General features: G+C 39.8%; 1 protein-coding gene across 1 annotated transcript in view; it reads left to right on the forward strand.

Annotated features, from left to right (window-relative positions):
• Positions 1-9,339, forward strand: part of baiap3 (BAI1 associated protein 3) — a 42,698-nt gene extending 33,359 nt beyond the window's left edge. The window contains exons 23-34 of the mRNA XM_042505409.1: positions 595-735; positions 869-964; positions 1,229-1,444; positions 2,419-2,487; positions 2,581-2,660; positions 4,844-4,952; positions 5,476-5,547; positions 7,484-7,567; positions 7,879-7,999; positions 8,435-8,558; positions 8,640-8,845; positions 9,036-9,339. Of these exons, the coding sequence (XP_042361343.1) occupies positions 595-735; positions 869-964; positions 1,229-1,444; positions 2,419-2,487; positions 2,581-2,660; positions 4,844-4,952; positions 5,476-5,547; positions 7,484-7,567; positions 7,879-7,999; positions 8,435-8,558; positions 8,640-8,845; positions 9,036-9,139 (1,422 nt within the window). The 3' untranslated portion in view covers positions 9,140-9,339. The remainder of the gene's footprint in view (positions 1-594; positions 736-868; positions 965-1,228; positions 1,445-2,418; positions 2,488-2,580; positions 2,661-4,843; positions 4,953-5,475; positions 5,548-7,483; positions 7,568-7,878; positions 8,000-8,434; positions 8,559-8,639; positions 8,846-9,035) is intronic.
• Positions 9,340-24,114: the final 14,775 nt, after the last annotated feature.

The following is a 24,114-nucleotide window of genomic DNA, read 5'->3' on the forward strand; positions in this document are numbered from 1 at the left end:
GAATTTTCACAAATGGGAATTCATATTCCAACACAGCATGAATGCAGCATAAATAAGCAGTTACAAACATATGTATTTATTGCCTTAAAACAACTATAGGTGGTTGGTTGTACAGCATTTACTAACTGTAAATACATGTGGTTAATCTGGATTGAAAAAAATGCTTTTTAACAACTCCAAAGCATGTTATTAAGTATTTATTAACAGTTAATCCACAGGCCGATTAAAGCTATTACTGTAAATGAGTTTAAGACTATGTTACATTGTGTTATTGAGCATTCATTAGGTCTTTATTCACTGGTCATAGATGGGTCATAGGAGTTGTAGTTCTTGACAAATGCATTAATAAACACAGCATTGTCTTTACAGCTGCATACAGCTATGTATTAGTGTGTTTATTGTGCGGTATAATGCATTGATTAATTGTTAACATAATCCTTATAAATGCTTAATAGGGGATTGAATTTTTGCACTGCTTAGCTTCTTAAAAAAACACATAAATTGCATCGTCATTAATTAGTCCTGGAAAACATGTTTCCTGTTTTATTCGTACGCTATGCGTGTTACATGTGTTTTTATGTGTTTTGTGAGCAGCTCGAGCCTGTGCAGCAGGCCAAACACAGCTCCTCAGCAGTAGAGGTGACAACATGCTTCAGCCAGGTACGCGAGATCTGGCTCCAGTTGGCCTGGCCAGACTCTGCGGGGGCCTTCATCTTTGTCACTCGTTTGACAGACGTAAGTGCTGCTTTCAGTGTTGCCACTTCTGAACGAATAGAAACAGCCTTACATACATACACACAGGAGTAAATAAAGATTTTACCATGTTATTCTGTAAAAAAAAAAGGCACTGGTGTTCTATCCATCACAGAATTTCTGCAGCGAGGCTGTGTGCTACTCAGAGATGATAACACGCAAGATTGAGAGGAACCAGCTGGGCCGAGACCACAAGAGCTTCACAGTGCAGGTAACGCCTGTAGCAGGATAGAACAAAGGGAGGGCATGGAGTGACGTGGGTAAATGTAAATTTCAACAAGTGTTCTTCCTGGCAACACAAAGAGCTCAGCAGGAGATGTTTGCACTCAAAAAAAGCAATTGCCTCTTGTCGTTGTCAATCATTGACACTGGCATCCCGTCCCTCCACCTCTCTGTAGCCCTGCTTCTTTTCCTTCTTTGTTTCTCCACCTCCTCCCTCTGTTTCTCCTCTTTGCTCCTCCTCGCTTTTTGCTAGCTGTGCATCGCCCTGAATAACACAGAGCACGTGCGCATTTTCCTGGGTCACCTGCCCCGTGACCTGGACTGGCAAGGTGTAGAGCGGGCCATGGAGGAGTCCTGTGGGATGGAGGGGAAGGAACAGGTTTGCAAGGCTCTAAATGGACAGCTGTTCAACATGGACCTGGACTTGCAGAGAGAAGCCAAACGTCTCATCACACTGCTCACCGACAAGGTGCGGGGCCCAACACACAATTGCCTACAGATATGCATTCTACTTGATAGTATGAGACATGGTACACATATAAAGTAACCACCTAAAACCTCACTTCAGTTGGCAAGGTGATGTTTCTACTAGCAGTTATTTAATGGAGTAGGTTCAAAGAACACTAATATTCAGGGAAAAGTGCGCGTGCATCATTAAATAGTCCGACCTATGCTTGTGAACGCAAATTCTCATAAACCCCTTAAAGAAATTTCAAATGTCTGGTTGGACTCAAAGATTAACTGACTAGATTTTATTGGTAACAGGTCAAATGTCAAGGTCAGTCTGACCTCATCCATCTCATCCTTATACAGCTCAACAGCACCTTTAGGTCATTTCTTCAAATTTGGCACAAATGTTCACATGGGCTCAAGAAAGAAATGATAAGATTTTGGTGGTCAAAGGTCAAGGTCACTGTGACCTTGCATCTCTCTCATTTTTGTGAATGTGATATCTCAAGAAGGCCTTGAGGAAATTTCTTCAAATTTTGCAAAAACATCCACTTGGAAGTTTTTGCCATAACTCAACAATTCATACGCTAATTCTGACAACATTTCACAATAGCCTATTGAAAGCATTTAGACAAGATAGCATAGATGTAAACTGTAACTGTTCATGAAGTACAACCATGAGGCAGCAATTCTGGGTTTATTAGATTTTGAAGAGGTGACATAATGAAGTTGTTTGTTTTTTGTGAAGTTTGCATCAAATTTGGCCATAATGGGAGTCAGTTATCCAGTAAAATATGTTCTCCATTGTGACTCAGTGTTGCTGTTGTGGAGTTCAAAGGACTTGCATGGAAAAAAATGCACTGCACTATTTTGTATATGTAAACCATAAGCAAAATTTTGAAACTGTTTGTATCTTTATATGCATTATGTGCATAATTCTGTACCAACTGTATGCACCTGCATGCACACGTATGAGAGAATTTTTCCCTGCAGATGCTGCCTGAGCTGCGGAGGTACATCCAGCACATCAGCCTCTCTCCAGACTCCATCAACAATGATGATGTAAGGCCTAGTAGTGGTTCTCTACAGCATTAATTATTGGTGTTTCAGCCTCAGTATGTAGGTAAAGTATGTTAATGTGACTTTTTTTTCCAGGCTGTGTCTCCACTCATGAAGTACTTACAAGACACCATGGTCATCCTCACTGACAACCTTGTCAAGGGGAATCTGACTAGGTAATTACTTTCTCCTTCTCTCTCCTTGCTAGAAATATGACTTCATTTATTTTCTGTTTGACAGGGACAATGCAAATTCATTTTAATAACTATTCTGATAATTGAACCACATTCTGCCTAATTGCTCATCTCCATCTGGTGGGCCTGTGCAGCTGATGATAAAAGAAAACATTTAGTACATAATTAAGAAACACAAATAAGACAAAATTCACAACATAAACTCACAAAACATGTAGCATGTCATACAAAAATAGTTAAAATAGGTGCAGCAAACCATTAAAGCCACTGTAGCACCTCCCACTGATAGTCATTCAGTTTTTGACATTAAGATTGAAGTATTATTTGACGAGCTAGCTCAAAACTGCATCACCTCAGCAAAGGACCCCTGTCCAGTCGGTTGCCAACTGTTTGCATGCATACAACACTACATCGTAAGCATGGGTGTAATTATGGCAGAGAAGGTGTGGTTGTCCATACCACTTTTCTGTTTTTTTCTATAATTGTCCCCAACTCTAATTTTAATTACATATGCAATTAAATATTGCATATGTATGTATGTATAATTAAATATTAAATACAATTTTCAGCAGCTCTACAAAAGGTTAACTCCCTCGTTTTCGCACTGGATAAGAAATTGTTTCTGGTGTCCATAGGATACTGTAGCCTTTAGAGTTTGAACTACAGTGTGGCGTTTTTCCTCTGACCAGTAGATCTATGTCGCTGTGTGTGCTCTCCACCAAAAAGCTGAAGGAAGCAGCTGTGAGCTTCACTTTATCAGAGGTGGTAGAGTGTTCTCATTTGGTTTTGATTTTCTTTCTCCAGGGAAGAGCAGTGCACAGCAGCTTCCATAAACTTTGTCTTGTCTAGAGATACGAGTCCCAAATGGATTTCTGTGTAACAAATGATCCGAAGGGGATACTACCATATTTTTCAAAATATTACAACTTCATTTTCAAAATCTCACAGATATATTACAGATATGTGTTTTACAAGTGCAGAAAGTTTTTTAACATGAGTCAAAACCTTGCTGAAACACACATGGGCTGTTTAAATCAAGGAGTTTGTAAATGAATTAAAATTATACATGTATAATTCATATGAAAAGGCTCCACATGCACATTTAAAGAGGTTACTTTGCCAAACAAAGGACACAAAAGATAAGGGAGTAAAGTCTACATCTAAGTCATGCCTACACATGTGGTGACTCAGCAAGGATAACATTAAACAAAAAAAAGTTATTACAGAAGAAGAAACATTTTAAAGTAATCCAGAATGCCTGAGAGCGTCACTGCAGAATACTCTATTGTATTTATATATTTTGAATATTTTTGTGTTTCCCTTTACATAAATGAAATTTGTCCCCCCTCAGTGAAACTAAACCAATGTCATCAGCATACACATGACTTGAAAACCAGGATGGAAAATGGTGGATTTCTCTCTCTGCGCCTGGGAGAGAATCACAAGCAAAAGAGTTCAACTATCTCAGTATCTTGTTCAAAAATCAGGATAAAGCTTAGAATGGAGCTGCTGCTCATTTGTGCCAAAAAGGGCCAGTTGAGGTGGTTTGGGCATCTGATCAGGATACCACCTCAATGCCTCCCATTAGAGGTTTTCCAGACATGTCCAACTGGTAAGAGGCCCCAGGAAGACCCAAAATGCACTGGAGTGATTACAAATCTCATCTAGCCTGGGAATACCTTGGGATCCCCATGGAGGAGCTGGAAAATGCTGTTATGGAGAGGAAGGTCTAGAATACCTTCCTCATACTGTTGCCCCCACAACCCAGCCTATGATTAGTGAATAAAAAAGGCTAGATGGATGGGCTGGGACAAATGTTTGCACACCCAAAATAATATATCAATTTGTATAAAAATGAAGACATATATCGGCATATCCATGTTAATTTACATAACCATACTCAAGGTTTTCTGAAAAATAAGGTTGGGTTTTTTTTCAATAGTACCAATTGAAAATGGTGGCACCTCAGCAAATAAGAAGCTGTGATTTAGTTTTCTTTGCCATGAGAACAAATACTGCTTAGACATGTTTTGTGTTACAACTTACAATTATCAAGCTATTATCTGTGAAAACATTCACAAGGCTAAGTGAGGGTACAGGGGTGTTATTGAAAGATCTGGTAAACAAAAATGTGTGGGTGTCTCATTGTGTCTATTGCCTTGTAGAGTTCTCCAAAGCATGTGGGAGCTGCTCCTGCGGATGATCTTGGATGCTGTTGCAGAAAACAGAGGCGTTCAGGTTGAGTTTTACAACCGCTTCCAGTACACAGTGGAGGTTAGAGACTACATTTTATCACACTTTACTTTTTCATAGTTATTTCCAGTCTGGCAAAAAAAGTCTGCTCAGAAGGACATGTGTCAACTCTGTACAAATAATCATCGCTACTGTTCTCATCATCCTTTAATTAGCTCTCTGTGCTTGCTGTCGTGCAATCATCAGCATACATTAGATATTTATGAAGCCGCGAAGTCGCTAGGTATTAGTTCAGTGCCAAAGTGAGTTCCCTCTTGAATGACAATGTGGGAGCTGTTGTATATTCTGATGCCAGTTTAACCAGCTGGCAGTGGACGTGACAGATATGCATGAAAAGTCACGGCATGCTACTCATGAGAGCCGACTTTGGAGTTTGGCAGACAGATATCATGTTTGCCTGCCAGAGGTTTCATGCTGTTTGTGTGAACAACACAGTCTTTCTACTGTGATGAGACTTCATTCTATTAAAATTAGCGGGATGAATGTGATGAGTCCCAGCTAGCAAGTTCTATTTATACATATTTGTTTTTCTTAATTGCTGTAGACCCTGCTGCAGTTCTTCCATGCAAAGGGAGAGGGTCTTTCCTTGGAAGACATGAAGAGTGGAGACTACAAGGTAGGGCTGCTTGCTTGCCTAAGGTGTTTTTTCGAAAACTGCCATGCACCAAATGTCCTTTTGAGCACTATTAATGCTGCTATTAACGCAATTGGCAATACTATTACTAACTGTATAAAATAATGCATGTAGCCACCGTGATATCACCCATTTGTTTGTGGACTTCTGAAGCCCAGAGTTTGGCATTTTGGCTGTCACCTTCTTGGATTTTTGGAGCCTGAAGTGACCACATTTGGACGTGACGGTGGAGGTAGCACTCTGCGTTTGCAACAATTTAATTAACTGAGATAATACTAATGCCAATGTCAACTTTTGCTCGTGAAAAACAGGCTTAAAACTCATAGAATAAAATGGACCTACCAGGAAAACTGAATATTTGACTTCTTGGCCTTTTAGTACAACCAGACGCTGAATGCTACTCTTTAGATGACCAAAAGAATACAATTAACTTTCATAAACTGAAAACACACTGGAATAGCGACAGCTATGGCTATGCCTAGGTTACACCATGGTAACATTACAAAACCAACATAGTATGAATCAGCAGAAAAAAAGCAGACAAGGACTGACTAGTGCCAATGGTGTGGGACACACAATTAAAAACAGACACTCACCAAAGGCCTAACTCTGGCCAACTGTCAGCTTGATGTAATGGAGCCCTTAAGTTTTGTCTAGTCTTAGACCCATTTCAAAGCTTCTTCTTTTTCTTTAATCCAAAATTATGGAAAAATCTATCGACCAGCAACTTTATCTCTCCAAAAGCAAGTATGGAATATTCAAAGCTTCTCAATCTGCCTTTAGGGACAACAAAACACTAAATCAGCTCTATTAAAAGTTCAAATGATATGCTGGTTGCAGCAGACTTTGCTTTTCTAATACTTTAAGACCTTGACACAGTCAATCATGAACTGTTTGTGCAGGGAATGCTTTCGTTTCCTTTCCCCCTTTACCTGCAGGGTTCCTTGGGGTTCTGTTGTCGTGCTTCCCCTGTTCTCTCTATATTTGCTCCCACTTTGCAGACAATACCAAGCCATACCTCTTGCTAAAAAGCCACAGCCCTTGATCCCTGTGGCCTCTTTTTGAATGTCACCAGGACATTAATGACTGGATGTCCAAAAACTTAATCCTAAACAAACTGAAAACTGAGGTGGTTTTTTTCAGAATCCTGCAGCTTTCTGTGTGAGAAACTCGGCCCACTGTTATCCTTTGTGAAACCTCACGCAAAATAGCCATACAATGATATTTGATTCTGGGTTTAAACTTGACAAACAGATCAATTCCATGGTAAGAGGCAGCTTTTTCCTACTGTAATCGAGGTAAAATCCTGTGAAAAAGTAATCCATTCGTTTATTCATATTCGCTCTTACTCCTTGGACATGGGAGTCGGTCAGTCTTCACACAATGTGAAGAAAACTGTTCCACTTAACTGGTTCCTGTAGACATGAGTATATTTCACCCACACTTCCCTCCCTACCCTGGCTCCTTGTCAGTTTTAAAGTTTATTTTAAGACTTAACTATTTGTCTATAAAGCACTTACTGGATTGCTTCATCTCACTTTATTTGACCTTTTAATGCCCAAAACCCATCTGGATCACTCGAGTCTTTGACTAGTCATTACTGATTGTCCCTCAGGATTAGGGGAAGCACAGAGAGGGACACATCAAAACCACAGCTCTAGGCTTACCTCTTTTCTTTTGTTTTTGAGTACTTATGTTGCCACTGCTAATTGGCCTTTTATAATAGTTGGTTTTTTTTTTTTTTGATTGTTTTTTGTTTCTGCATTGAATTTATCTAGGTCTCTGACTGGGTACATGCAGGATTTTGTTGCCTGCCCTGTTTTTAGTTTCCCTATGTTTGTAAAGTACTTTGGTAAGCTTGTGTTGTTTTAAATGCAAAAAAAATCGACTTTTTCCTTTTCTGACTGTGCTGCTTTAGGTCGTGGATGAGGAGCTGAGGCTGAATAAATGTTCCTCCTTTGAGCTGATTGAACAGTACTATCTGGAGAAGATTTCCCTACAGGTGTGTTTCAACTTACCAGGCTGACACTTTCATTTTAGCCCTAAGGTACACAGAGGCGTATTGATTGGTTGGCACAATACTCTGTCTTCTGTTGTTTTATCTCTGATTGAAAATCTCCTGGAGTCCTGAAAAACAAGATGCTGTCAGATGATGCAGCATGTAGACTGATATACGCTTTGAGTAATTCCTTCACCTTGGTTCTGCTTTTGGAAACTCAAAATGAGTTGTGCTTTTATATTGTATTATAATATTGTTGTAATGTTACTTCACTTTTACATGTTAAGAATAATAATATGTCTTTAATGTTTCAGAAAACACTCAAACACACCCGTTATGGCCGGATTAGTGTGAAGTGCTACTACGATGCTCCGGAGCAGAGACTGACGGTGGAGATTCTGCACGCTGCAGATATCCTTGCTCTGGATGCTAACGGTAAAAGTTTGAATGCAAGTTGTTGTTTTAAAGAGTAACTAAGCCTTCACGTTTGGCTTGAGTCCCTCCTCACTTCAGTGTGAAAAAAGTCAGTGGTTGGTTGGTGAGAGGGCTGCAGCGATGCAGCAACAGGGAGCTGTGTTGGTGATGAAAGTAGACTCCTGCTACTAGGATCAGCCAATAGCAAAATTCAATGGCAATAGCCAGGTTTCAGCCTTCAGAGGGCAGTCACTATGCATGTTTATAGCATAGTATGTAGAATTGTATTACTTTGCGCTCAAATGTCAAAAGTTGGACCTGAATCAATCAACCATCATACTGAATACCCATATATATTGCTTTAAGCTAAAAAAAAAAAAAAAAAGAAAAAGTGGTTTGTGGGTTTAGTTACTATTGAAAATTGAGTCTTCACTCACTTTATTGTGTCCTCTTTAGGACTGAGTGACCCGTTTGTGATAGTGGAAATCTGTCCTCACCATCTGTTCCCTATGGCCAAGAGTCAACGCACGCAGGTGAAACTTAAGACCCTGCACCCAGTATTCGACGAACTCTTTTACTTGTGAGTACTGTTTTCTCTTCCTTCTTGTATTCATGCATTCCCTGATTGCAGCCTGATTCGTTTGGATCTTGTGTCTTCCAGCCACGTCAGTCCAGAACAGTACAGACACAGGTTTGCTTGTTTGACCTTCACTGTGATGGACTACGACTGGCTTTCCACCAACGACTTCGCCGGGGAAGCCGTGGCACCTCTCAGCGACTTCTGCTGGCCAGGGAGGCCGAACGCCTCAGCCGCCGGCAAAAGCGTCCAGCCTGTCATTCTCCACCTGTCTCGCAGCAAACCCAGTGGTACATATAGCTCCAGGCTGTATCAAGCTCTTTGTTTTACACAAACATAATATTGGCTTCTTGGGAGACCAGAGGGATGTAGGTCTGGGTTTCCAATTACTTCTCCTATACAACATAAAAAGCCATTCAATCTGGGGATATTTGTGTCAGGTGTCGGATCTTCTCTCATCTGTTTACTTTCCCCCTCCAGAAAAGCCAATCATGAGGATGCTGGATGCTCGCATCGGAGACAGGGAGGCTCAGGAGTTTGTCCGCAGGCTGAAGGAGATTGAGAAGTCAATGGAGGAGGAGTAAAAGCTGTCAGCGCTGCCCGTGTTGGTGTTTTCTGACCACGTCTTGCGACATGTGCTTTTGTACTGGTACGATGTTTACAATATTTGAATTTTTTTTCCAATGTTATTGTTTGTTCAGTAATTATACCAAAATGAAAACATAAAAAAGGAAAACAGTGACGCTTATCACTGTTTTCTAACTGGGAGATGAACTTCCTGTCACTGTGCAACCCTATGCTGTCTCAGTACAACTATATTTTAGAAATGAGTGGATAGTTAATCCTAAATGTTACTAGTCTATATTTTTTGTAATTAGGTAATTGTTATCTTTGTTGTATAATCTTTGATATGATAGATTCAGAACTATTTTGTGGAAGTAGCTTATGTATCCAATAGTATTCAGTCAAAGTCTAAAACTATACCTCACATTAGTTGCAGGGGACTTTAACAGGTATCGAGACTTTTCACATTCTCCGAGGAGAAAAAGATTGCATGAAAGCCTATTTCGGATGTGAAAGCTTGAACCCCTATTGGTTTTCCTGATCATACAGTGGCTTACCAACAAACAGCTATGAATAAAAATACCTGTATCATGAAGGAAATCATGACAGACACACATAGCTTTGGGGGATTGCCCTTTCTGAGACCAGGTGTTTTAAGTTCAGTCAGACAGCTCAGCAGCAGGGAGGCCTAACACTCCCCCGAGGCACGCGCTACAGCTCGAGTTCATTCGACTTTTCAGATTGCTCTTCACAAAGCTCACGATGGGTCATTGAAGAGGCCAAAAACCTTGTAGAGGGAGGACAAATTCTTTTTTATGCAGTTCCTTCTTGCTGCCTGACACCAGCGAGCCAAAATCACTGGACAAATTTCTGTGGTAGTTTTTAAGTTGTACAAAGTCAGAACATTGACAGAAACAAATTAATGTGTCATATGTAGAGGAGGAAAATATGTTGAATAGTGAACAAGTTCATTTGGAGAAATGAAATCCAAATGAGAAAATAACTGACTTTTGTAATGTTCCATTAAATTTGAATCTGTGTTGTCTACTTTACAGATAATGAGCATCTAATCCATATGTTAGCAACTGAAGCTTAATCATATAGCGTTGCATGAGCCACCTTAAAATAATAAGTATTTTTGGATGTTATCATCAGAACATCGATAACACTTCAATGTCTATCAGCTGCTATTTAGCTTATCACAAAGACTTAAAACCATGGTAAATGGCTAGCTTATCTAACGGTAACAACTGAAACTAAGAGCACCTCTAAAGTTCAGTGTTAAAACGTTTTGTAATAACGACACATTAACTAGATTAAAAAAAATTAAATTAAAACAAGTGCATTCACTTGAGAAAAAAAAACTTTACTAATTTTCTAAATTAACAAGACAATTACCTCAGATATTTGCAAAAAGTTGTTTTTTCTTCTCATTTCCAGAATAACCAAGACAATAATCTTATGTATTCTTTGGAATTAACAAGATTATTATCTTGTTAAGATTCTACAGGATTTTGCCCCCTCAGTGGTACCAAAAAGTGAAATTTTGTGAACTAGCCCATAGACTAGAAGTGATTGTTCCCAGGCAAGAAATAGTCAGGCACGCAACCCCCATAAAACCACAACACTCCCCTATTCAGTTTTATACAAAAGTTTCGTTTAAGTTACAAGTTAAAGAGCCAGTGTGTAGGAGTCAGGGGCATCTATTGGCAGAAATTGTATAGAATATTCATAACTTCGTTTTTATCAATTTATAATCACCTGAAAATAAGAATCATTTCGTTTTTGTATCTTAGAACAAACTGTCCGTATCTACAACATATGATTCCTGATAGTCATTTGTGTTTTTAAGCTGGTCGCAAAGTTCTGCTACATGTTTTGCACACAAGAGAAGTTTCCTTTACCTCTAAATGCCACTAAATCCCATTAACTAGAGTTTTTAAGTTATTTCATTTTGAAAAAAAATATTTTCTCAAGAACACATTCCAACCAAACAAACTGAACAAGTTTCATATTTTTTTTTTCACTTATAATGTTCAAATTGATGATGAAATATGATTCACTTCAGCACCTACTGTGGGAGCAGAGCCCGTGTTCAGAACCATTCATACTTTTATGGTTTAGGGAATAGACCAGGAGCGCCTGATGCCTGATAACTGAAATGAAAAACAAAATAAAAAAACACTCAGATGTCCCCACAGATAACACAGTGTGTGGCACAGTGTGTGGCCAGATGGTAGCTAATTGCAGCTAATGAGCTCATGTAGTGTTCAGAAAGTTCTGGAAACAGCCATTAAACATGGCAAGTCTTTTGTTATCCCAACTTAAAATCGATGCAGGCTTATTACATGTCTTATGAAAGGACCAAAAATTGAGTTTTAATCAGTGTGGCGCTTAATCTCTGGTGTTTAAGAGAAAGGAAAAGCATAATGAACCTGTGCAGTGGCATAATTATACCTGAGGGTAAGGACAGACCTCACTGCCTGCAGCAACTTTCAATGGCCTGACAGGCGTAATTCAACACCGGCTCTCTCCAGTCCTCCAAAGATATGTGTCTGTAACTGAAAGGTTAGTAGCTTAAAATTTTGCAGAAAAAAATAAGGATCAAACTACCTGGAATCCAACTTGTGAAAAATAAATTATTATGCAGTTAAAGCATTACAAAACAACTCAAGAAAAGCACAAATTCTGATATCAGCTTAATAACAGAATAGCCTAGTTTTACTCAAGTAGCGGTGGCCTAGAAAGCTAAAATTACTGTAGCAAGTCTAAGGGCCCAGTTTCATGGACAGGATTTCAATTAAATTTTAAAATTGTATTAATTAAATAAAGGAAAATATGCTTAATGATGCCCTTTGGTTCAGTATTTCCCAACTAGTCCAGCCAGGGGGTCAAGATTTCTCCCTAGTCATAGGTTCAAGGTCCACACATGAGATAAATTACCAAATATTCAGTTTTATTTCATAAAATGTAAACATCACGCTGGCTTAGAACACAAAGAAATCAAACATATTGGACGATTCAACAGATAAGGTACTTCAAATGAAAAGCTCTGTGCCGGAAATACACTGTACTTCAAAATAAAGTGTGTTTTTTACAAACTTGAAAGTAGCGGTCCATTCTAAGTTGATATGCAACCCAGTTTTGGACCGCGACCCACAAGTTAGGAACCACTGTTTTCATTAATGGTTAACCATTTACATTATGCACGTCAATGAGTGCTGCCATTTTTTGTGACATGAGATAAATGCCTCTTTATAAGGTCAGGGCAGATGGATTTGCCCCGAGTTTACAAGTAGTGACTCGGACTTTCAGTTGTATCCAATGTACTTTTCTTGTAGGAGGGCGGAAATTTGATTTCCCAGTAGCCTGGAAGGCAGCAAAAACCCTGGACTGACGTGCTTAATTTCAGTCAGCTGTGTCAGTCCTCTAGTGAGTGTGTGTTTGTGTGTGTGTGTGTGTGTGTGTGTGGGAGAGAGTTTTTGTGAGTCAAACCTTTTGGCATGTCTACACTGTTTTACAATTAATCTGACCTTCAAAAGTAGAGGTTTAATTTAAGACCCTTTCATTCCTGGAGGAATGAATATTGTGACTATTGTAATTCTGGATATAATTTAGGTTTTATTCCTGTCCATGATGCTGGTCCTTACTGTCACAAATGTAGCTTTGAGTTTACAACTGGTAACTGTATAATAAGGCACTTCTAGGCATTTGGAAAAGTGCACGCTAGGTAAACTCCTACTCAAAAACACCCAACAAAAACAAAACAAAATGGGTATCATGATGTTGAGCCTCTGTTTGCATGTTTAAAAAAGATTTTAGTAGTAAACACAAATCAGGCCTCTAGGAGTTGTTTATGAATGTTGCCAGTTAAAATGTGGCTCTTTTATTGTATCTTAATGACAAGACAACAGGATCATAAAATAGACGTGTGGTGAAGAAACACTGAAAAACACCGTAGCAAGTACCGAGAACTTAGCACCAAAATCTTCACACCGACAGCATTTTGTTAGTGATGTAACTTAACAGTAGCTGCTTGTGTAGTGCTTTGTCGTTACTCTGTGGAGTTGTGAGGATGAAGCACGCAAAAACTATATCTATGCCTGGAGAGTGCACTGCATCACAGGGACCGTTCAGGTGATCAAGAAGCCTGCCTCAACAGGAGCGAGGAATCCTTTCAGTCCATCTGAACAGCACTTGCCTTCATGTTATATTTTTGTTTGTAAAATATCACAAGCAACGTTTGTGTTCTCAGTTGTTGTCATAGGCATTAGGCGAAGACCCAGTGCAAAGAGAGACAAAGTCCACATAGAGGGGAGAGTGGTGGACGCATGGGTCAAACAAACACGGACTTTCATCCAGTAGTTTTTGTTAGTGTTCCATGTGAATCCAAAAGTCAGTGTTGAGTTGTCTACATCATATACGTAACAAACATACCTATTTTAACCCAAATCGTGATCTTTTCCGAAACTCAACCAAGTACATTTGTTGTCTGAACCTAACCGAAATCATTTCACGATGTTAACCACGTTTACAATTGCAACTGTTTACAGTCAGAAATTTCACTTTTGTGTTGATCTCCTGCAACCGATAGGGGCGCTAATTTCTTATACGGATTGTAGGTCGTAAACCAGTAATACTCAACTTATGACCCCCGGGCCAGACAGGGTACCGGATGGCCTGCAGTGTATTTTTCTGATTCATAATGAAAATAAATTGATATGCACTTGGTATTTTTTTTTTTACTTTGAATGTAAAATAAGGGCCAAAGTGCATTAAAAAGCATCACAACTGAGACTGTTTATCAAAAAAGGGGCCAGGGGAGGATCCCCCCCAGCCCCCTATCGTAGGTCTGGGCCTAAGCCCCCTATGTCTTCAGACTTCACTAACACCCCTGCATACAGCTGACCTGTGCAGGGCTACTGCAACTGAATTTGCTTCTTGGGAAAGATGGGTGAGGACAGCAAACTTCAAAGGATTGAAAAAAGGCAGTTAATTTATTATATTGAAAAATATTATTACATGTTTATTAACTGGCCTCCTGTCATTTTTGCAAAAGTGGCGCCCTGAACAACCATTATTTAGTCAAATGGAGCTAATATTATGAAATTAATGTTAATTCTAAAGTCCTGATAAAACTTTATTTACATCTTTCTAGCACCGTTAGACATTCAATGATTTTAACAAGGACGGTTTTAAATTGATTTTTTTTTTTTTTTTCAGATTTTTTGCGTAGAAAGCACAATGTCTTTCCTTATTCGATACAATTGTCTGTTCAGTCACAGTATTGTAGACGTGCCTATGTTGCCTTTAAACAGGCTATCTGGTCAGTATTTGTTGAGTAAATGGATTTATTCTGGTAATTTTGAAATTCTGAAATTCAGTCTTCAGATGTTCAGTGAAGTCAGTTGTATTATTCGTATTTGTTTCCTACAAAGTGCATTTCATAACCCTAACCCTCCTAGTTTTGCAGGATGTAATGCGAGAAAAGTCAAAGGATATCAAGACTGTGACATAAGAGAATATCATCATGATTTAGTTTCCGTCAGTGCTGGACATACTTTATTTAAGGTATTAATATAGAAATATTTATTGAATTGAGTAATTTGGTTTATCGTCTGCCGTCCAAATTGAAAGGCAACAGCTAGTTAAATGCATTTGCAAGAAGCAAAACACTTTCAATTTGTTATTGTAAAAGTGAATTATTTGTCCTTGAATTGTAAATGCCTGTGTTGCTGTTTACTGGATTATACCTTTGGGAGATGTCTATGACCTTGAATAAAGATTGTATTTAAATTTGAGCTTTGTGCATTCACTAACATGAGCATTTGAAAATGTAGCATAGATATATGATTAATAGTTTTATGCCACTGTCTGACACCGAGCTGTCTCTCCACACTTCATCTTTCCGACGATGTCATCATTCGCCCAATCAGTCCCCCGTGTTCCTGCCCCCAGTACTGTCTCTCCGTCTCTCCTCGACCTTTAATATTACCTCACCCCTGCAGCCGCTACCTGGAGATCAAACACATCCTGTCACACCAGAGCGAGCTTCGAGAAAAATAGTAAGAAACAGGAGTCTTTATTATGTCCAGAGATCAGAGGGCCAGAGGACTCACACCGACACAATCATTTTACTGTCCTTGTTCCTCAAAGAGCTGCTGTGATAGTGGATTAGACAAAGATATCTCATAGCTGGAGGATACAAGAATACCAGTGTCTGTGCACGCTTGTACTCAACTGAATCGTAGTCGATACATTTTAATTTAAAAGGGTATTGAATTGTGTGCTGGTGCAGGTGTTGAGAGGACCTTGTCATCTATTGCAGACATCGTGCCCTCTAGTCAGCGACTTCACACACTACATCCATTTCTGCACCTGACAGCACTCTGCTGCTGTAACATCTCTGAGCAGCTGGGAGCCTCATGTAAGTTAATAATACTCTCACTGGTTACCTCACATCTATTTGGATCGTAAAATACAAGCTGCACTCAGATAAAATTCACATGCGTGAGAGACATCATGTTTTCGTTTGAGACTTTTGATTGTCACCACTAGATGTCCTCGTAATTTTACAAATCTTTTCCTGAGCTCTAGTTATGTTGGTATACATAAAGTCCTCTGACTCATTACAGCATTGCCACTCAGCCATGGCAGCACAGAGCAGCTAATCGAGACTCTGTCCCCAGATAGCCTCGTAAAGGTGGAGTAAGCGATTCTGAAGACAGATTGTTTTTAACTCAATACCCAAACAAATACACCCAACCTATCAGTGCTCCCAAACCACTTTGTTTGTTTTCCATTTAAGGCTCATTTAGGCTGGATGTTAAATACATAATACAGACACAAACTGTGCCTTCTGTCTGTACTCTGCACTAGATTCACTGAATGCACCTGTAGGGCTTGTAATCGTCACCATCATCATCTGCAGTGGCAGAAAGCTACATACATTCATTCAAGTACTGTACTTCAAGTACACTTTTGAGGTACTTTACTAGAGCAGTCAATACAAAATATAACCAATGATAAGCAAAGAAATTATTAGACATACAAGTTAAGGCTCTATTGAACCCTGGGTGTATATTCCAACTAACAGTATATAAAGTGATCAAAATTAGCCCCACCTTTACCATCTGCAACAATTAAAAGTGATGTTTACATTAATGCATTAGTAACTACAATTTCATCAGACAATGCACATTACTCTGAATGTGCCATTCTGCATAACTACTTTTAGCTTTTGTACTTAAAGTCGATTTTGATGCTTATATTTTTGTATTTTGCTTTTTTTTTTTGAAAATGCATGATTTTTACTTGTAACAGAGTATTTCGCTACTGTGATTTTGCTACTAATTCTTTAACACAAATCAGCTTGCGTTACAACTATTATCCAGCATATTGTGGCTCTACTACAGCTTGAATAAAGAAGCAACTATGACAAATCTTGCCATACATATGGACAAAGTGCATCTATGTATTTTGATTAATCTTCAAAACTGCTGCAGAAAGCAGCTTTTATTGTCCATTTCTGATTAAATAATCACTACAATTGAAAAGTGAAACCTTTCAACAGTAAAAGGTACTCAATTTCTACATGTTTTAGTGGTGTGAGAGGTCGCAGTGAGCCTCCCTTATCAGGTGTTCTTTAAGTTTTGGCAGCAGGCAAAAGAGGTGGGAGCCTTCAGCTGGTGCTGATCCCCAGGAATGTTGGCAGAGTGTCTGCGTTGCTGCTGCTCCTCTGCTGGCTCTGGCAGATACATTTAACAGCGCTGTGATCCCGTGGTGTCTTATCTCCCCTCAAACAACCCTAATCCTCCCCACACAAATGTTACACTGCAGAGCCCGTCCCCTCCCGCTGGAGTAGCTCAACCTGGAGCCCCCACACAGACACCCCTTCCACTTTTTTTTTCTATCAAAGATTTTAGATTACACACCTGCAGATTCCCCGACGTGGCGCTGCGTGGCTCTCCTTTGAAGACCACAGGTTTAGTCATGGCCCTCCCCAGATGCATTTGAGGGGAGATCATTAATCCTACCTAACCAAGCTATCGTGTGAACAGCATGCTTGCGTACCTGCATGTGCTTGCTTGCATGCATAAGGTTATTTTAAGTGTCTTCGGAAAATTTCAAAGAATGGAAGGAATGAAAACTTCTGATGCACTTAAACAGAAACTTCCTTCTTTGGAATCTGATTACGTCAGATGCCCCATATAGCAAATATCTGCTCCTGCTGAGGCCTGAGAAATTTCCATCGCAATAAACAGGGTTTGTACAGACAGGGGTGAGGCAAAATTCATACATTTTCAATAATTTTTTTTAAGCACTCATTTTTATTTCCAAGGATGGAGTTTTTTCTCTACTGCGCAAATTCGTAAATGGAACAATTACCTGCTGTGTATTTACTGCCAAATTACAGCTCAAAACTGCTCCGGTGTGAGCGATTTGCAGGCTAGCAAAACATCCTGGTGCTGATTATTGGCATTTACCAGTTGGCGCTCATATGACATTAGCAAATACTTCCAGCCGCAGCTGTTTGTGTTTTCAAGGTATTCCACAACTTATATTTCTGAGTGTGAAATTCAAGCACCTCAAGCACCTTGTACAAAACCCGAATAAAGGAAGGTTTCTCGCAGACTAAGTACATAAACACCTGTTGTATGCAGGTGCATCCTTTGCTGAGGCGTCAGCATAATTAGGCACCGCTAAAGTCTCTGAAGCAATTGTGATGAGGCCGGGGTGAGGAGAGGCCGACACAGCAAGTCCTTTGTGGCTTCAGGGGCCTCTGTCGGTGTGAGCCGAGATAATATTGGACAGCTTGCCTCTCAGGAATGCAATTGGGACAGTGCTTGGGCCAAAGCCAGAGACTACACTGAGCCTTTTGACAGAACCCATCACAAAATCATCCCCGCAGCTTCGCACAGAGCAGCTGATGTCCACACAGTGAGGTCCAGTCCCACTCCATGGACATGCAGCTTTGACACACTCTGGTAAGGCTTACCTCACTGTAAAACCAGAAAGTGCTTGAGGGCTCCTTTCTACAATCCAGCAGGCCTTGGTTAACAAAATTATCCACAATTCAAGGTTACCCTAAGAAGGAGGAATGACGGGGGAAATCCAGACCCCTGTTAAAAAGAGTTGGTGAGAACAAGTTAAGACCTACATAGCTCAGTAGCAATCATTGTGTCTAGTTGTGCCTTGAACTGAACGGTGAACCTTTTGCTTCCAATAATAACTATTTCCAAATGTTTTCATATGATTTAACCCAACAAAAATATGATTTTGCTAATATACTTAGACTGAATAAGAAACGTTCAACTATATGTAAAATGTGGGTCTCACTTTAGAGACCACAGAAAATAAAAAAAAAAAATTAGTTCAAATACTGTGAGGGTTCAGAGTTTAGGGCAAAGGGTGAAAAGTGGCAACATACATAGCTGACTAGTGAAGTCATTGTAAGACATTTATGCTTTAGCCTTCACAAGTAGTTCTTCTAAGGTCCAATAGATGCTGGCACCAAGAAACCAAAAGGAGTTGCTCTCTGAAAATGTTTTTACATCCTTTAGATTGCTTATTGCAATGCAATCCAGTAAACATTGCTGCATATTAAAGATGCAGTTCACCCCAAATTAAATAAATACATAATATTCCTTTTACCTGTAGTGCTATTTATCAATCTAGATTTTTTTTGTTGTGTTGTTTAGATATTAGCCATAGAGATGTCTGCCTTCTCACAAAAATAATGTAACTAGATAACACTAGACTAAACTCAACAGCAAAGTCATTTTAAAAACCATGATCTGATTACTCATGACAATCCACAGATATTGGTTTGAACACTTTCATGTAGGAACTATTTTCTTACTTTCAAACTACACACGGCAACCGTATCACAGTGCAGGCAGAAGAGTGCACCGACTGCTAACTCACATAAAACCACTGAGCTAACTAATGTTACAGCTCAGGAGGACGCCATCAATGTTTACGTCTTGTGCACAAGCACAAGCCCCTAGTTCATGGGTAGATGCACGCTTCCTTCTCCACAGTAATATTGTTGGCGAGTGTTCTTGACTAACTAGGTCATGATTTCTGGAAAGAGATGTTCCCTGTTGAGTTTTTCGTATGTATATTTTTGGCACTTTGAGCACCACAAGCCTAATGCCATCTAGTTCCATTATATTTGAGAGAAGGCAAACATCTCTACGAACGATATCTCCAACATTCGGCAGCTCACACCAGCACTACAGGCAAGAAATAGGTATTTTGATTCGGGGATGAACAGTCCTTAACAGTATATGCCCACCGTCAAACATAATTTTTGTGTTGTTTTCAGTCTTCATCCACAGTTACATCATGTTAAATAGCCCCTGGAAACTGCAGTAATAATGAACTTCTTTCCCATTCTTCCCTGAAGAGAGATATTTTATGAACAAACTTGCAGGCACCCCACAGTTTAGCTCCTCCCCTGCTGGTGCACCTGCAAAGTTTGGCTCCGAGCCTTAACTGCAGCTCTCTGTGCACGCTGTCCTTATCTTCCACACAGTTAAGTTGCTGTAGTTCATATAAGAATCGGTTATCCACATAGAGGAGGTTCATATTATTAGTTGTGACAGCTGTACAAAGTAGATGATACACAGCAAACAAATGCAATGTCTCGGTACATAAAGACCAGTCTGTGCTGTGCAAACTTATGACCCAAGGGGTTATCACGTGAAGAACATCTGATATCCTTATGTCTTTGAAATATACGCCCAGAGGTGGTGCTCTGTTTCCTCTACGGATAACTAATCATCCTGTTTGTGAACTGACTCTCTTTCTAGTCGACGATGAATGACTGAGTCATCGCAGAGAGGGAGGTTCCATGAAAACAGAGCGTGAAAAGCAGAAAGAATAGCACATGGTGGAAACTGGCCAGCACCATAGTTTGATGTCTGAGGAGGATGTTCATTTTGGGATTTAAATGAAAACAGAACCAGGATTTTTTTTTCCTTTACTCAGGGCTCTGTGAAGAAGTCATTATTGTGGTGGGGCCTGTCCTCATGAATCCTCTGTTTATCCACTCAGTTCGGCGAGCACACCAACTGTGGTTCTTTCAGTCAATCCTAAACACGCACATCCATCCCCGGCTATTTCTGCAACAGCACAAATGACTTATATACTTCCTTTGCAGAGTGCACTCACAAACAAATCACAATGGTGGAAAAAATTTGAGGAGCAGAATTTTGGCTCAAGTTCAATGACACCATGGTGCCTTCATTGTGTTTTCAGTGATTACAGGATTGGAAAAGGGTATAAGACGTCATTCAACAGCCCTCCTGGTATTCTCTTCTGTCTATGGAAAGACTGTATGTACTTTCAGACTTTATTTTCTCTTGGCAGTTTATTTTATGTGTGTAAGGGGAGACTAACTGTTCCTGACTTGGCTGGGGCTGTTAACATGAACCTTTACCTACCTGGAAACACACTTTTGTTGCCACATAGTGAGAGCGGACTTTACATGCAAGATTTCCTCAATTTGCATTTGGTCCACACAGGAGCTATAAAACTGTTGACAACTTTCTGTTGAAGTCTGAGATAAAAAAAAAATAAAATAGTGTGAGACTGTGCAAAAAGGCGTAGGTTTTGTGTCATGGGGGGACATACATTAAATGGGGGGTTGGGGTTCTCCACTTGGAAATTTTAAGCAACAAACACTAAATTTTGTGGATTCTGGTGAATTTTTATTTATCAATTTGTGCCTTTTTTGCTTCAATTTAAGGTGGAAGGCGCCTTAATTTAATCAAAAATAAAAGTCCTATGGTACTTTCATGTTTTTATTGGGGAGAACAAATGCATATGTTCTAAATATTGAGGGGAACGTGTCCTACAAACTACAGTATGCAGCAAATCTCAGTCTTAAATATGATACTGCAAGAAAAAAAGCAGGTGATTATAATATCACATAAAATACAGGAAGGATGACTGAAAGTTGTTGAGAGCTGCATAAAAGGATTAATCTCCTCACAAGGTCTTTCTTGAACCTAGTCACTATATTTTATCAAAACATAAATAAAAATAAAGAGCACTCTAAGTGCCGTAAAATTGGAGTATTACGAATCTGCTGCGCTTTTATGCACACTGTTTGCTTGGCACCGCACAAGTAAAATGGCTGACTTTGAGGACAACTGTATTTAGGAGAACATGCCAGTAATCTGGCCTTGATAAAACAGTTCAAACAGAATAATTTTCCTCCAGCACTGCGTGTATTTTTCATCACATTAGTCAGAGTCTGACACAGTTTTACTTTTACTACCAACACGAAAGCAAACGTAAACCTTTCTGTGTTTTTGTTGTAATACAACTTTCTTCTCTCCCTAAAAGAAAAGCATCGAGAGTATCCACTCTAATTACACACGGAGTGTGTGAAGGTCACAAAAGGTGAAGATTGTAGCAGAGGGAGAAGACTTGAATCCACTGCTAATCAAATTACGTTCACCACTGCCTCGATGACCGGGTGACATTAAAGATGACATTTTGACCAGGGCTGTTTAGTCCTATTGTCATTTGTTCCTTGTCACTGTTGGCCTTTTCAAAGGCACAAAATAACAGAGCCAAAGTCTGAACTCTTCAAAGTAGCAGCCATGCCACCCAAAGTCAGTATTAATTGAATCTGAAGGACCACCACCCTAGTATTTATCTCTGAATGGCCTGTGTATTCTTCTCTCTTGGCTAATATCCTCCGGTGCAAAGCCCTTTTTCATCCCCTGGCTGACTGTGGTCGCAGTAATCTTCAGTTCATTTCCTATTGCAGCTCTCCAAAGCGGGGCGTCCGAGGGTCAAGTGGTCAGCGGCAGAGCCAAAGTGTCCACAGCTCTGTCTTTGAAGTCTTTGATGGCCACTAACTAACAAAGACGACTGTATCCATGGCCACCAGCGGTGAAAGGGGGAGAATGTGACCAGTTGCCACAGATAAAATCTGCCGGTTCATTTCAAGGTCAGCAGACTTTTCACACTTCCCAAACTTTGTTGAACAAGAAACACATCCTGTGCCAGACCGCTGCAGCACCTTCAGAAACCACTGTTATAATTCCTGCAGGAGACCTGGGCCTCTGAAGCAGACTTAGACAAAATGTGCTTCCTCTCTTGCTCTTTTTGAGCTTTTGTGTTGGCTGCAAATATTTCAAAATGTATGTGAGTGCTGTATGGAGTCTTTCAGTGCCAACTATTCAGTTTTTTTGGAGGATTTCCACTGAAAGATATCCTCCCACCTTTCATTACTCGCATTAATTGGATATGAGACATTGTAAAAAGGATGTAATGTATGAAATTTTCGCTGCACTTCATTAAAAGCCTCCACAGTCAAAGTTCACAGGGTGGGAGGTACAGCTGTATGTAGCACTCTCTGTCTTTCTCCTAACTGGACACTCACATGAAGGCTGTGGGAAAGGAACGTAGGAATCCTCCCAAAAGGGACTAAGGGTGAGAAACACAAATCTAAAGAGAGCCTCTGTGGTCACGGGGCCTGTGGGTACAGTGTGTGAGTCTGAGGAACAGTGTATAATGTCGGCCCCGCTCTCATGCCCCCAGACCCTCACATAAGTCACATTGGCTCTCCCTGACAAAGCCTCTGTCCGGCCAGAACACCACTGCTCCCCCTCCCCCCTCCTGCAGTACATCAGCAGTGCTGTGCACAGCGCACACTGGAAGTACAGGGGGTCTGGGATGGGGTGTTGGCACTTTCAAGTTGTGTTTTTTCAGGACAGCCAGGAGCAGCTGTTAAAATGTTATCCCATTCTGTCCGAGCACACAATGTTTCATAACTGCCTCAGCTGTTCAATGTTTTGTTTCACTGTCACCTGTGATCTTGAATTTAACTTTGAGAGCTCATTTACGCTTTTAGACATGAACATGACACATTATCAGAGCGGGTGACAACTGAGTCCCTGCATGCAAACCCCCTGACAACCTGTTTGGATGTCGATTCTCGTATATTTTAGTCCTTGGAAGCCCATAGTTGTAAAATTGCAACATAAATTGTAACATAGCAACATTTTTGGTGAAAAAAAAAAGACATAACACATTCCAAGTTTAAAGAACACCCACCACCTGTCTCATTTGGACCAATTTCAAAATTTTTCCAAGTAAATATTTGACCTGTAGTATTTTTTTCCCTTAATACTTAAGTCGTTCACTGACAGAAAACTTTCATAACAAAAGAAAAAGTAAAGCATAATTTAGAGGACTTTGTTTCAGTGTTGTCAAAACAAAACTCTTGGTTTCAATGCGCGTCACATACTTACACAAAAGGAACCCATCATGGAGTCATAATATGACTCAAACTCAAATTCTTCATATGTAACTTTATTGAAATTGCAGAAGACTCATGTAATAATATTCCAATTTTGCAATTTAAAGAAATAATAATTACAATAACAAGTCATCATAGCATGGGTCACATGTGCAGTTTAAGTTCATTTACCTGTAACAAACAGTTTCACATCAATAAAATTATTTTCAGTTATCCTTGCCTAATAATCTATAGCCTGGGTCTTCAACAGGGGGTCCACAAACCTTACAGACTACTACAGAGGCCAAAATATATATATTACATAATTAAGATAGTATTAGCAAAGATAAACTGGCCAATTCAGCAAAAAAGAAAATGACAGGCCTTCTGTATTCACGTGAGCTAGCTAATGCTAATTCACAGCGTGACACTTATCCATAACAGCAGGGTGAACATTTGTGTTCTGTTGAAATATATTGGCCAATTAACTGTATTTTGCCAAGTGTGCGGTTATTCTTGTGAGCAATAATGGTTCATTTTGTAACTTTTTGAGCAAAAGTGTAATACTGCCCACCTTAAAAACTACCGGTAAGTAAGTAAGTGCAGAGGTTAAGGCTGATGCATCTAGCCATGCTGCATCTGCTGCTGACTTAGCAGCTACAGGCTGGTGCAAACGAGAGAAGATGTGTTCCTGTGCTTCCTTTCCCTCATTTACCAGCTACACACCTGCCC

The sequence above is a fragment of the Plectropomus leopardus genome, chromosome 17, assembly GCF_008729295.1.
Source record: "Plectropomus leopardus isolate mb chromosome 17, YSFRI_Pleo_2.0, whole genome shotgun sequence".
NCBI lineage: Eukaryota > Metazoa > Chordata > Actinopteri > Perciformes > Serranidae > Plectropomus > Plectropomus leopardus.